This window comes from Vollenhovia emeryi, unplaced genomic scaffold, assembly GCF_000949405.1.
Source record: "Vollenhovia emeryi isolate VEMERY1.0 unplaced genomic scaffold, V.emery_V1.0 DF939123.1, whole genome shotgun sequence".
NCBI lineage: Eukaryota > Metazoa > Arthropoda > Insecta > Hymenoptera > Formicidae > Vollenhovia > Vollenhovia emeryi.
Window position 1 is genome coordinate 4,087,430 of NW_011967243.1, and position 13,032 is coordinate 4,100,461.

General features: G+C 44.2%; 3 protein-coding genes across 7 annotated transcripts in view; 2 read left to right on the top strand and 1 right to left on the bottom strand.

Moving 5' to 3' along the window:
* Positions 1–4,696, top strand: part of LOC105569775 — a 141,414-nt gene extending 136,718 nt beyond the window's left edge. The window contains exon 11 of the mRNA XM_012026500.1: positions 1,773–4,696. Within this exon, the coding sequence (XP_011881890.1) occupies positions 1,773–2,411 (639 nt within the window). The 3' untranslated portion in view covers positions 2,412–4,696. The remainder of the gene's footprint in view (positions 1–1,772) is intronic.
* A 1,271-nt stretch (positions 4,697–5,967) lies between these two features.
* On the bottom strand, positions 5,968–10,222 carry LOC105569776 (zinc transporter 7-A). Of its 4 annotated transcripts, none has more exons than XM_012026502.1 (2): positions 10,059–10,222; positions 5,968–8,942 (listed from the first exon to the last, which is right to left on the bottom strand). In XM_012026502.1, exon 2 carries the CDS (start codon positions 8,897–8,899, stop codon positions 7,817–7,819), a length of 1,083 nt encoding a protein of 360 aa, XP_011881892.1. In that variant the 5' UTR covers positions 8,900–8,942; positions 10,059–10,222; the 3' UTR covers positions 5,968–7,816. The 4 variants fall into 4 exon arrangements, with proteins under 4 accessions (XP_011881892.1, XP_011881893.1, XP_011881891.1 ...); XM_012026503.1 differs by having other exon boundaries at positions 5,968–8,939; positions 10,056–10,222; XM_012026501.1 differs by having other exon boundaries at positions 5,968–8,939; positions 10,037–10,222.
* Positions 10,223–10,332: 110 nt separating this feature from the next.
* Positions 10,333–12,560, top strand: LOC105569777 (40S ribosomal protein S25). 2 transcript variants are annotated; one of them, XM_012026505.1, is made up of 3 exons: positions 10,333–10,406; positions 11,955–12,047; positions 12,252–12,560. In XM_012026505.1, exons 1-3 carry the CDS (start codon positions 10,404–10,406, stop codon positions 12,513–12,515), a joined length of 360 nt encoding a protein of 119 aa, XP_011881895.1. In that variant the 5' UTR covers positions 10,333–10,403; the 3' UTR covers positions 12,516–12,560. The 2 variants fall into 2 exon arrangements, with proteins under 2 accessions (XP_011881895.1, XP_011881896.1); XM_012026506.1 differs by lacking the exon at positions 10,333–10,406 and adding an exon at positions 10,413–10,512.
* The last annotated feature ends 472 nt before the right edge of the window (positions 12,561–13,032 follow it).

Consider the following 13,032-nt stretch of genomic DNA (forward strand, 5'->3'; position numbering starts at 1 on the left):
CAGAAAAGCGGCAGATATTAATTATCATTTAGCCCGTGTATATGTGTACATGTATATAATATCCCGGATTTCGCGCACCATGTACGATTCCCGGCACCAGAAAGACGCGAAATTCGAATTCGTTTCCCTCTGGCAGAATTGCATTCGAGCAGTAGTTTTTAAATGAGAGCAATTTGAAGCTAACGAATGAACGCTCTAATAAGTAACGCATGAATCGACGTGCGACGTGCGCTGAATGTGCGCTATTTCTCTCAAGATTTTTATATAACAACCATGCGGGATATTTAAATACTGTTTGAAGTTCAATTTACGTAACAAGAGAAAATTTTGTAATTGATGCTGCATCAGCATGAGACTGAAGAGAGATTAGATAACACGCGAGTAGCGACCCAATTTGCAGTTTTATCCGCAGAACAAATATGTACATATATGTAAATGGAAAGAGCCTCGCACATGCTTTAAAACATTTGATCGGCTCTTTTCAAGTCCGCTTTCGCGTCGACAAGCATTTTCAGATTTTTCGAGTGACATTTTGGATCTAATCTGTTTTTCCAATCTGCCGATTTCATTTTTAATCCACCCAGAGATACTAGAAAATTTCCCCCGCGAGGACAGAGTATAATATTGATTTCTTTTGTACAAATGAGATTGTAAGATTTTACGAAAATGTAGAAACAACCTTTTTCGATTATGGATACAATGAATACGTATTCGAAAATAAAATCGTTAGCTATTTCTCGCTCGGATAAAAAAGCCATTCGTATTTATAAAAGAAGAAAGGACGATACTAAACTATCTAATCTCACTTTGCATCGCAAACGCCGATTCCGTGCTCGGAACCAGATCTCCTGTCCGCCAGATCTCGTGTTCCTTTCCACCCCTATCTATAAACCGTGTATTTTCTATTACATGCGCAATTATTGTCGACCGACAATAATTACACTACGACGGCGATAAATAAAGGACAGCCCGGACCGACGTTCGCGTCTTCGTAGACCTCGCATTAGACCGATCCCCAATTCCACCCCTTTCACCTCCGTACAGGACATCCCTAAAATAAATTGCCAAACTTTGCAGCCGCGTTGCCTCATCTTTGCCAATTTGCAATTCGGTTTTTCCTTAACGAAGATCCGTCTTTGCTTGTCTCAAGTTTTTAATTAAGTGCCTTTATTTTAACTAATTTTCTAGTTGAAAATAGAACAACCATCTAACACGCCTTTCTTGAAGGTACGCACGGGAAACAAATGTAGCTGCCGTATCTAAAAACTGCATGTGGTAACTAAATTTTAGTTGTAAAAATATGGACAGCTAACATTTAGCTAAATATTTTGCTAACTGTGCCTATTGTATCGGATGCGACAGCAAACAGTTTGCTGTGGTTTAAAAATTTATAGTTATGGCAGCAAAATATTTTTAGCAAATTTTTGTATTTTCGACTTGAAAATTGATCTTCTCAAGTTCTTAAACAAATCAAAGGGATTAAAAGTTTTAATTTTAATATGATTATATTTCATTTAAGATTAAACGAGGAGTCAGATTCCGTTGTTAAACAGGCACTCTTTAAAATTTAGTTTGCGTCTTTCTTTCGATCGCTCGAGGACTAGAAAAGAAAAGCAAGCCAAAATGCAACGAAAAAGCTCATAGAGATGAGAAATTGCTTGCCAAGTCCATGACACTCTTGTATGTTTCTTTCGTCTTATCTCTCAACCTGTAAACGAGCGAAACAAATTGCGCCCGATAAGATCTGCCGACGGAATTATTTCTGATTGCAGGTGACAGTGAACGATCGCCTGGCGCTGCGCGGACCATTGCTGCTGCCGTTCCTCGCGGGTTTCACGTCGCTGAGCGAGCTCGACCTGTCGCTGGACAAATCGACGATCGGCGGCAGCAGCGGCTCGCTGCTCTTCATCGACGACAAGATCCTGCAGCAGTTCTTCTGCTGCCTGGCGGCACACTTCCGCAGTCTGCAGTCGCTCCGAATCAACTTCTGGCGGATCACGTTGGAGGACAGCGATCGTACGATGCGACAGATCGCCAAGCACCTCAAGCTGTGCGGCCTGAGCTTCCTCAGAGCGAACGGCCTGATCGTCACCGACAGCGCCAAGCGCGTGCAAATGGAACACGTGTTCGTGCAGACGATCCTCACGCACTTGCAGTGCCTGACCTGGCTGTGCCTGGACGGCGTCGAGTTGACCGAGGCGCAGGCCACCAGCGTGGGTAAGTGCGTGCGGGACCGTTACCCCGGCACCACCCTGGAGATCAGCGCCAAGGACGTGCACGTGCGATCGGTGAAGGCTCTGGTGGCCGCGGTCGAGGAGGGCGGCAGGACGGAGGTGGTTTATACCGGCGGCTCCAGCTGCCGCCTGAAGATCACGAAGCTCCAGAAGGGCGGCCGGGGCAAGAAGAAATGAAGGGATCGCCGGCGATAATTTGGAGGAAGTTATCCTGGCACACAGTGTTTACCGCGAGGTAAAGGGGAACGAGAAGAGTCGATCGGACGAGATCGATTGGTCTCCTCGTGGACGTGACTGTGGAACTGGGAGAGTCCCGGGAGATCGAAAGGATTAAGTCAACAGATCGTGTTGCAGAAGGGAGAAGCGAGAGAAAGAGAGAGACGAGCAGAGAAGCCTGGAGAATCGGAAAGGGGATTAGATAAGACGAAGATATAAATGTAGATTTTCCAGGAGCGACGGATATCGAAGGAAGAGTGCATCGACTTCGGCCGCGTGAGGCGCGTGTAGAACGAGGAAGAAGATGAAGATGTATGAAAAAAAAAAGAGGAAATGCGGGTTAACTTTGCGAATTTTCGTCTTACTGTGATTTCGTTTCCTGCGCGTCAGGCGCGCTCACCTACGATCTAGACTCTATAGATTATAGCGATTTGTTAGATCTCGAGGACGATTCGAAGGTAATGAGAGATGCACTACGCTTTTTCGCTCATCCAACGCGTTCGGTGGAACTGACGGGACGCTAAAAGGAGCGCAAACACGCAATCAATAGTGGTCTAGGACGTCACTTTCGCTGCTTCAGCAAGATTTTTGACGGCATCATTTTTCGTCGGAATCGCGTCGCACGAATAAAAATGATACCAAAGCAAAAACGTCTGTTAGAAAATATGAAATGCTGTCTCTCACTTCGAAGCGTTCGTTTTCAAAGTATTTGCTTGCGAGTTTGCAGGACGGATGTTAATATTCTTTAAGCATGGACATATTTATGCATATAGAATTTGTCTTATTTTTCATATCTTTTTCCACGTATATTTTCTACAACTTGTATAAAATGTCTTCACTTTCATAGGCATAAGGTGAGTTCTCTTTGTTCATATATCTCGAGATATTTGTTTTTCAGCAAGGAGCAAGATCTGCTTCAATTTATCTCTTTATACAATTATAATTATAGCCAATTAATTTTTACGTATAAATCTTATTATTATTAGAGGAAGTCGATTCCGTTGGATAAACGAAGGTGGAAATATTCAATGCCGCGTGGACTAATTATCTCCCTGGCATTTTTATGTTGGCGAAGAAGTGCGAAAATAAGAGGGAAATGCGGGAATACTTGTCGCGCGAGGGGAAAAGATGTTCAAGCGGAGGGAAAAAAAAGAGGCTGTTGCGATTATACATAAGTATCGTTCGTTATTGTTAGATCGAGATGTAAGATACGATTCAGAGTAATATATTATTAGCGGTATAGATCACATCACGATCGTCACGATTATTATTAAATGTTACAATCGACCGTCACTCGCGATCGGCGAGATGTCGGGCCGAGATGCCGGTGGCTTTACCGAGAGGGTGGCGCGTTGTTGGGGATTTGGAGAAATTTTATAGAGTAAATTTTAAACGGTAGGCACATGAGAAACAAACACATATATATACACACATGCATGCGTACGTGCGTTTTCGCGGCGGCGTGAAAGGAAAAGAAAGTCTCGAATACTCGTAATTCTTACGATAGAAGATACATATAAGCAGGCATTCGACGCAGGCTATTGTTGTATAAAGTAATTAATTATTGTAATTAAGACGACTGCCAAATCGTAAAACTTGAGAATCCGCGCTCTTCGCGCACCGCAATTAGCGCTAAACTCGACATTTCGAGGTTTTTGCCTAATAAGAGAAGAAAAAAATCGCCTCGAACGTCATCGTGGACCGACAGTCGCCCGATCACGTTTAACGCTAAATGCGGGCTGCGAGAGTCCTAGTATCGTTTTTCGATGTCGCGCAAGGGTTTTAGGAAGGATCGTTCCTACGATCGCGCGCCGAAAAAATTCCAATAGACCGCATTTTAAACGAGCCGAAAACGATTTTTCGTAGATGTGATCTCGATCGATCGATTGTGATCATTGTCAGTGCTCCAATGATAACTGCCATTCAACTGGAACCACAAATGAAAATAAAAGGAAACGATTTGCGAAACGCGGGGAAATTTTCGCTGATCTTTAAGTTTCGTCTTGTACATAGCGCCGGTCAAAAGTCTGCCCATCACTTATTAACATATAAAAAAATTAAAACCGTGAGATAAAATATATTCAAATATCTACATAATAATATAAACGGACAAATATTTTTGGATCTTCATTTTATTATAAAATCTAATTATACGATGTTATAGAAACGTTAGCTTTGCTTTTTGAATTTAATTAACGAGTTAAACAAATTTATGTCAAAGGTATTTTTAAAAAGGAATTTGTTGCATCTTTAAAATATTTAACTTTGAACATTTTATAATCAATTTTCGAAAAATGAAATTCTGAAAAAATAAGATTCAATTACTTACACAATTCTTAACATGCAGGATGAGTCTTAATTATATATCAATACTTCAGGGAGCGAATCTCTAGAGTTAAGAGAAGAAGAGAGCTTACGTGACTACGCGTATAAAATTGTCATTAAATATTTTAAAGTGTCATTATAAATGATACAATATAATTGTAATATACATATTCACATATATATGCATTTCGAATATTTTAAAATGGCGAATAATGGACTGTATGCACATATTTGTTTTGGACTCGAAATTCATTTCCTAAAGTATTGATATGTAATTAGGGAACACTCTACTTGGATCTCAGACTTTTGACCGGCGTTGCGGAGAAAGGTGATCCCATCAAGAGATTTCCTCTCCCTTTTCATAGCATTTTTCCGAATCCTACAGTACCATCCCGCGTAATCCTTTATTGTCTCCGACTAGATACGTAAGTGCTCCCGCTCGAGCGTGTGTACGACGAATTTTGTCACTTTTTGATAGTTTGCTATGTACATAAGAGTCTCTTCGATTATACCGCGCGGCGCGATGGTGACCGCCGCGCGGTCTGTTAAACATTTGTGAGCCCGTTTTACGAGGAAGCCAACACTCGGCAAGACTGAAACTGATATTACACATACATACACAGACAGAAAGGGAGAGAAAGATAGAGGAACATCCGCAGGAATATACATATACAAAATACACGCTGGCCAAGCGATATATCCGCGGCGACTTGCGAGATAAGCGCCCAACGTACCCACATGTGGAATCAACTTGAGTAATTTTATTATAAATATTTATGTATTTATATGTGTACACATATCCTCTCCAAATAAATGTAATATGTGTTTGAAGACTGCATCTTAGTAATTGCAAATCGCGATTCGAGCACTTGGCAAACGCGGGGCGAGCCCTGCAGGACGAACTTATACGGCATTAAGTTATTAGTTGTGACTTATTTCACATTGTGCTATTGTTATTAAGATAAAAAAGAATGTTTTCTCATCAGTGCGACGTATAAAAATTAAAAAGTGACTTGCACAGAACTTGTCCGATTACCTGAGTACCAGCTAATAATTGTAGACCGCCAATTAATGATAAATTAAACGACCTTCATTTATCAGAAATTATAAATAATTAGACAATCGTGAAAAACTAACGAATTACTCGAACAGGCATACGGAAGCAGCGAATTGTTAAAGGACGGAGAACCTGTTTCGCAAGTACGTATCTTTATTACTTACATATTTCTTTTTTATAATAATCACACGCAATCCGCGCATTTATAAATCTATACAATGACAGTAATTAGGAAAACGTAACAAGATTCGCATACCTATTATCGCGTTTCCTCTCGAACGCGCTCGATTCGTCTTAGCAAAGAATTATCGCTAAAACTATCGCAAAGAAATATCGTTAATTATATCGCGTCTGACACGCGACCGTGATAGATAACAATATATTCTTTAGTAAAATGAACCTAATCGAAAGTCCTATTGCAAATATCCTATTATCCATAACACAACATTTTGGCCTGCGTCATCACAAATCGATGCCTTGACTTCTCTATGTGCGCGTGTACATTAATATATATTATGCGTATTGATTATAAATATATTATAATATATATTAATATAACACACGTGGAATGTAAATGTCGCTCCTGCTGGTCAACTTGATTTCTTAGAGATGCAATGAAATCGTTACTTACAAATCCATGTATTTGGTCGTTTAATTATGTAATCGTGAAGTTAAGATTTAGGAAAGATCGCATTTAACAATTTCTCGATCGTCTTTAGCGCTCTCAGGATCCAAAACGTTGACATTGCGTTTAGGAAGAAAGTGTTCTACATGGTGAATCAAGGAGAAGATATTTTAGAATTCTCGCGTCCAGATCCCTCGGATTCGGGCACAAGCTTCGGCCTTTCACTCGATCGTTAACTTGCGATATTCCATTTTATTTGGCTACAATCGGCACTAATAGCCTAATAACATAATCATAAATTATATACAAATAATATTACACAAATTCGTCCAACAGATTGTGCATACATAACCGGTACGGTCACTCAACAAATGTTCCACGCATGCTAAGTCACGTTTCTGGGTTCGGAGTATTGCAGTAAAGAGGAAGGTAATACTTAGCACGGACGGAAAAATAGAAATAGCAACCCCTCTTTTAGATCATTGTATAAAAATGGTAGGTATATTCTCGTGTAAAAGTATTCTTTCACATTATGCGTGTTATTTGCGCTACTTTCCTCATTTCTTGCACAGATATGACTAGCTCTCTACAGCTGTCTCCAGATTGTTATGGCCGCTTGCGTCCTTACACACGATTGCCCCATTCCAAACTTATGGTAATTTAATCTTATAGAAACCGAGAATGTTCTCAAACAGTTCGTATTGTACAAATCATGTAAGATTCAGCACTATCTCTTGTTCTCGGAAGTCTCGTTAAAAAATATTCATACAAACGCACCCTTAAGGTATCATTGCAAAAATAAAAAATCTAAGCAATGCTACTCTTATATTACGATACAGCTAAATTAAACCGGAATCTGAAATGCTTCCTTGTAACGATGAATGTAATTACAAGTCAAGGCTCGTAGAAACAGAGATGAGCCTTTGCTCCGACAGAGGTAAAGTATTTATATAAAAACTGAACAAATGTGGACACATTTGTTCCGGAGAGGAGAAAATGTAACTGACCATTCGTCTTAGTGTCTAATATCAAGATGAGAAACACATCTCTTATCGTATGTCGTGTTTTTAGAAACGGTTTGAAGTTATTAATTTGATTCGGTTAGAAATTGTTAGAAAGTTTCAATCGCCCCCCGTGTCAGCAGTTTCTCTCCTAAGGCATGCACGATCCTCAAACGATTTGTAGTCCAAGGTGATACTGATTGCCATTCCAGTGCGCACAATCACAGACTTTTGACGTAGCGAAGACATTCTGCGGCGCCCTCGTGTCCCCGGTCTCCTCGTGACAGAGCTTGCAGGCAGGCACACCCCCGTTGTACTCGTAACAGCAGTCCGCGATGCACGTGACGCCTCTCGTGGATCACATAGGGGCGTAATCGAGCTGGACTGTGAGCTGTCTAATGCCCGCCGTCTGGAAAATCTTTTGGGTGGTCATCACGACGGACTTGGGATCCACTTCTCGGGCCACCTCCAGTTTCAGACAGCCGACGTACACGTCCGAGCACAGAGTCCAGAAGTGCGGCTCCTGCACGCTGTAGACGCCGGGTATCTGCGTCACCTTGTTGTAGCACTGCGGCAGAATGTGGTCCAGAGCGACCGGCTGTCTCTGCATGAGGATCTCCCACGACTCCTTCATCAATGAGATTACACTTAACACTATCAATACTGCTATTAGCATAGAGCAAATCGGATCGGCGATCATCCAGCCGAACATTTGCATCAGCACCGCCGATATGATCACCCCGACGGACCCGAGGGTGTCCGCGAGTATGTGCAGGAACACGCCCTTCATGATTTGCGAGTTCGTGCCACTGAAGGACGTCTCCATTTCGAGGTGATGGTCGTAGTTGTGATTCAGGAGGGAGGAGTACTCGTGATTCTGCGAGTGAGAATGACCGTGGTGTCCCCTCGCGCCGTGACTGTGACCGTGGCTATGGCCGTGCCCGTGCCCGTGGCCGTGCTTGAACGCGCATATCCCCACTAAATTCACTAGCAGCCCCATGACGGAGACCACGAAGAGCCGCTCGTGTTTGATCTCCGGCGGCTCGATGGCCCGCTCCACCGCCTCCGACATGATGAACAGGGCTATGAACAACAGGAGCAGCCCGTTGACGAAACCGCCCAGGACCTCGGCTCTGACGTACCCGTACGAGTATCGGTCGTTTGCCCGCCACCTGGTGATGACGGACGCCGCTAGACCGAACAGCAGGCCGGTGCAGTCGAAGAACATATGGAAACTGTCTGAGATCAGACCGAGGCTGTTGGTCCATATTCCGTACAGCAGCTCGACGAAGGCGAAGGACAGGTTGAGAATCAGGAACAGGAACAAATTGCGAGTGTTCTGGTCGGAGAAGATGAGCCGCTTCCAGCTCAGCAGCTTCTCCTTGACCCTGCTGCGGAAGTTGGAGCGCGAGTCGCGCTGACTGTGCGAGAGTGGCAGCATATCTTGGAATCACACTGATCTTACAAGCCCCGAGTCTGTCCTGCAAGAGGAAGGTCCTGGTGTCGTGACAAGACAGACAAGAGGTAGGCGTACAAAAATATGGCCCGGTCTCTAGCGAGCTGTACGTCAATCCTTTCTCTTTCTGGATGAAAGAAAAAGGACCAACGTATAGCTCCAACCTCTGACTCACGACCGACAGCTCATTGTAAACCGGGCCCAAGCGTTGCTAAGAAAACCAAACAAAGAGCTTCGACAATGAGTTAAAGCGAAGACACGTAGGCTGCAGTCGACGATGCTTCAAAGGCATCTTCTTCGCGGCAAGAAGAGAGTCGCCTCAAAGTATTCGTAGCGTTGACCGCAGCTTTCGGGTGTTAATTCGTCAGGCGGCAAATTTTTTTAAGCATCCCCACTGACTACAGGGCAAAAGAGATCTCTCTCTCTCTCTCTAGAAACTTCCTATCTTGCAGTCAATCGGTAGGTTTAAAAAAATTTGTGCGACGGACGAAACGTTAGCCTCGCTATTTTTACGGGAGATTATAGCGCACTTATAAGCTCTCGAGCTAAACGGCGAGGGCAAACGTCTGTAGTTCCGCGAGATTTGTAGCACCTGTCAAATTCAATATACCAATCGTTTCGACACAATATTTTTCTGTATTCTCGCATAAGTGGTCGACGGGCAAAGTGCGCGATTAGTTAATCAAGTGCCTTTCGACAAGCCCAGATACGCTGCCGAAACAAGTGCCACGTACATATGTTGCCAGAAGACATCCCGCTCCGCCGAGGTGGCTATCCGGAAATCGTGTAAACTCTCAAGGCCCGACGCGCGCCAGCCGTCGCGGAAACAATCGCGGTGTTTCCCCCGGAAGAGACGGGGAGACAAAGCGCGGTGCCGGGGCGATTGATCCGCACCAGACGGCGGCGGTGACTCGCTGATGCGCGGCGTCCGCAGCTGTTCGACACGCGTCAAGTTCGCTAACTGGAGCAACGCGCGTACATGTGCACGCGCGCGCGTGCACGCGCGCGTACATACACACGTTACGTACGCGCGGACGCGACACGTCCGCGGGTCCACGTCGGGAACAGAGCGGACGCCCTAACCTAACCCTAACCCCGACTCGCAGGAGACTCGCCACTCACCTGTCGCGGCTGCCCGAGTCTGTCGCGCGGACGTCAATTCGCCGTCCCGTGGGGCATGCCGGCCGTCAGAAGAGGCGCGCAGAACTGAATCGCGAACAGCAGGAAGATACACGGTGGAGGAGCGTGGCCATGCCGCGTGGTCCCGGTCGCTCGAGCGGTCGCTCGCTCGCTCGCTCGGTCGATCGATCGATCGATCGATCGGGGGACAAAAGCCAGCCGCGTCTCGCGAACGGAAACGAATACGCCTGGCGGTCTCTAGTGCCTCCGGATTCGGCGTAGGCGGCGCCGCGGTCGTCGTCGCCGGAAGTGATGGCGTACGCCATGTTCCACGGCCGACTTCCCGTCTCTTCCTCGCGCGACAGCCACCATGGTAAGTTCACGTGTGAACCGTGCGATTGTCGAGCGACGTTCTCGCCGCGATACCGCGATTCGCCCGATAAGTACCACATTGCGCGCGAGGGCCTCGTGAAAGAATGGTAAATTTTGGTTGTTTCGCGGTGGACGCGTCTTGTTTACAAAGCGAGGAGCGCTTCCCGTCCGTCGCACGGACGGACTCGTGTGCCGTACCGAATATTTTAATTCTTGCCGTTTTACTTTAATTTCCTCGCTCGCGAGACGAATATCGAGTGCGGTATCTAACGCTACAGGAAAGACAACGATCGCGCACGAGGAATACGTCGAGATGTCTGCGAGAGATCATTACATCAACGACATAACCTCTCCGAGCTCCATGCCTGCCTTTTGATTCTGTGAATTCTGTAAATTCCGAATGATTCAGTTACAGATTTTGAGCGCAAATGCAATGCGATCGTTGTCTTTATCTTCCTTTATTTAGGACATTTTCGTTGAACGTTGATTGGTCTTGAAACTACGTTAACTTGTACGACTTTACCTGAAGCTAACTTGGTTGATAAGCGAAAAGTTAATACTTCACGGTGTTAGCGTCGCCTACAATGCATGGAGTGAGCCTGGCGTAAGGAGTAAGAGAGAACCATAACCTAAAGCCTTTGATGTAAGGAAGCTGAAATACAGACGTAATTTTTTAAATATTTGTAAAGCGGGGAGCACACACTTTTTGCGTAAGTGTATAAGCATGTGCGTAACGAATTTAATTGGTCTACAAGCAAATGCATAAGGAAATGGACCAACCAAATTCGCCATGCATATGCTTATGCACTTGTGCAAAAGTGTGTGCTCCCCGCTTAAGGGGCCAACAACCAAACCAGACCAACAACAACAACCCCGCTTAAGGGCCATCGCACACAAAGCTGCTTGGGCACAGCATGAAAACTGTTTAAACCAATGAACATTGAGCATTGAGTCGCCACGTTGATTTACATAAAATGCTTATTGGTCTAGACTGTCTTGTGCTGTGCATATGCAACTATGCAATTTTGTGTGCGATGGCCCTCAGACCATCTGGACCAATGAACATATTGTGTAAATCAATATGACGATTCAATGTTCGATGCTCGTTGGTTTAGACGGTTCCTAAGCCCTGTGTCCACGATCCAAGAACTGTGTTCAAGTTCTGGTTCCGAGAAATATGTAACCAATCGACTTGCGTCTTTTGCAGAAAAGCTGCAAATTGAGTGACTAGACATTTCTCGGAACCAGAACTTGAACACAGTCCTTGGATCGTGGACACGGTGCTTCATGCTATGCATATGCAGCTGTGCAATTTTGTGTGCGATGGTGCAAAGAAATTAAATTGATTTCGTTCCTTACTCCAGGCTCACTCCACGCATTCTAGACGACACTTTAGACTTGAACCTTTGTAAAATCTATGATGACCAACAATTTTCTAGATAAACTATGACAGTAAAATACTGATTTAATGAGTCTGACTATAATTCTCGGATGTGATTAAGCTTCCCCCCAGCTACGAATGTGTCTCATGCTTGACTTGTTATTACAGCCGCCTAAAAAGGACACGAAGGGTTCCTCCAAACAGCCTCAGAAGACCCAGAAGAAGAAGGAGGGTGGATCTGGGGGAAAGGCCAAGAAGAAGGTTTGTGAATTGAATAGAATATCTTCGTTGTGACGCTCGTGATAAACAGTCTTTACTCTCATTTGATGTGCACTTCTAAACTTGACTAATCGTGGAAGCGAAAACTGATTTAATGAGTCTGATGAGATCTGGATTACTTATCAGTTTTAATGTAACCAACGTTGGAACGTCGTTTTGACAAAATTTCTTCCTGTATTCTTGCAGAAGTGGTCAAAGGGAAAAGTACGCGACAAGTTAAACAATCAAGTGCTTTTCGACAAGCCCACGTATGAGAAGCTGTTGAAAGAAGTACCGCAGTACAAGTTGATTACGCCCTCGATCGTTAGCGAAAGATTGAAGATCAGGGGATCCCTCGCCAGACGGGCGCTGATAGAACTTCAGCAGAAGGGCCTGATCAAGCAAGTCGTGCAGCATCATGCGCAACTTATTTACACACGTACCACTAAGGGAGATGATCCGGCGGTGTAATATGTAAACATCAATTTAATAAAAAAAAACTCTTTAAAACCAAAATATGATTCTCTACTCTAAGAGCAATCGACAACCCATTGCTCGTATTCTGAATTCTCGTTTATCGATAAAAGTCGCTGATAAGCTGATATTTCTGACTGGTTACAAGCCACTCTTAGGTCCAGCTTCACAAACGTCGGTTAACTGTTAACCAGAGTTCAGTCGACTTCCTTCTTTCTCTATCTTGTTATCCAAGAAGAGACAGAGAATCAATTAACCATGGGTCAGCGGTTAAACGACGTTTGTGAAACTGGCCCTTAGAGACCAAAAAAAAGGGGGATTCTGAATACGGGCCACTGACTTAAAAATTCCTGGTTTTTGTGATTCACGCAGTAATGTTTTAGGATCAACTAAGAATATTTTATATGCAATAATATTGTCCGTAAGAAAATCACCTGAAAACCATGATTGATAAAAGGATTGTTTCATTCTTAAATGTGTTAAATCGATTAAGTTTCTGCGTCTCTTTATTGCA